At 42.2% G+C, this 1,236-nt stretch overlaps 1 protein-coding gene across 1 annotated transcript; it reads left to right on the plus strand.

Annotated features, from left to right (window-relative positions):
• Positions 1 to 764: 764 nt before the first annotated feature.
• Positions 765 to 1,214, plus strand: SARC_16580 (hypothetical protein; the record flags this gene model as incomplete). Its single annotated transcript, XM_014289316.1, has 1 exon — positions 765 to 1,214. A coding segment is annotated over one exon (341 nt), but the record flags the coding sequence as incomplete, so codon positions are not given.
• Between the last annotated feature and the right edge of the window lie 22 nt (positions 1,215 to 1,236).

Consider the following 1,236-nt stretch of genomic DNA (forward strand, 5'->3'; position numbering starts at 1 on the left):
ATATATTTATATATATGTATATATATATATATATGTATATGTATATGTATATATATATATATATATATGACATCAGTCCTTTGAATATACTGTTTCTTTTCGTAACTACGCTGGTGTCTTAACAACTCACAGCGGTGTCGTTCGGCCACTGTCATAAGGAGAGCTAGTTCCAGTATTATATTTTTTCTTAAGGATTTTCTTTAGGTTGTATTGGTAGTGAGTGTAGTCCCAATATTTGTCCGAGAATACGCGTTCTGTGTATGCTGATGTTGTTTCGGTTATCTGCGGATTAAAGATCACGACAGGTGAGGTGCTGCACTGACAATGGCTATGGAATGTGTGTGTTGTGTTATTCCATTTTATTTCGACAGATTCATCTGTCAGTCGTATACTTGTTATGATTCATTTTGATCTGCTGTGGTTTCTCCGATACAAAATACGACCGTAACTGGCGCAAATTTAACACTTTTCTGCGTTGCTCACTCGAATTAGTGATCCAAATACATACTCAAAAGACGCAAGACGTTTGTATATATCTATAATTCACAGGCATCCCTGTAGCTACATAAACTTTGATTGTATGTTTTTTATATGGCGTAGTTTAAATACAGTGAGCTTCGTCTGTCGGTCGGATACTCCGACAAACGACGCTCCGAGATGTTCATTCTGAAAGCATTGCATAGAAAGCATCGCATAGGCACCATGATCACACTTATGTCACAAACATAACCCATCAATATGTACATTTCTAACGCACAGGTTCCGTTCCGCAAACAGTTTATCGGTTCCTACTATTGGTTCGACATCTGCCACAGTGAAGCCACACGCTTGCGAGTGGCCCGACTGTGGTCAGACATGTGCCAGTGCTGCTAATCTGAAGGTGCATATGCGTGTGCACACGGGCGAACGTCCCTATGCGTGTGACTATCCTGGGTGTGGCATGGAGTTTACACAAAATAGTAGTTTGAGAACACACAAACGCGTGCACACGGGCGAACGTCCATATGCATGTGACTATCCGTCGTGTGGCATGGAGTTTACACAAAGTCAGCATCGTGAAAACACACAAACGCGTGCACACGGGCGAACGTCCCTATGCGTGTGACTACCCTGGGTGTGGCATGGAGTTTACTATAAATGGTAATTTGAAAACACACAAACGCGTGCACACGGGCGAACGTCCCTATGCATGTGACTATCCTGGGTGTGGCAAAGAGTTTACACAAAGCAGTGGTT

Source organism: Sphaeroforma arctica (genome assembly GCF_001186125.1).
Source record: "Sphaeroforma arctica JP610 unplaced genomic scaffold supercont1.8428, whole genome shotgun sequence".
In the NCBI taxonomy this organism is placed as follows: Eukaryota; class Ichthyosporea; order Ichthyophonida; genus Sphaeroforma; species Sphaeroforma arctica.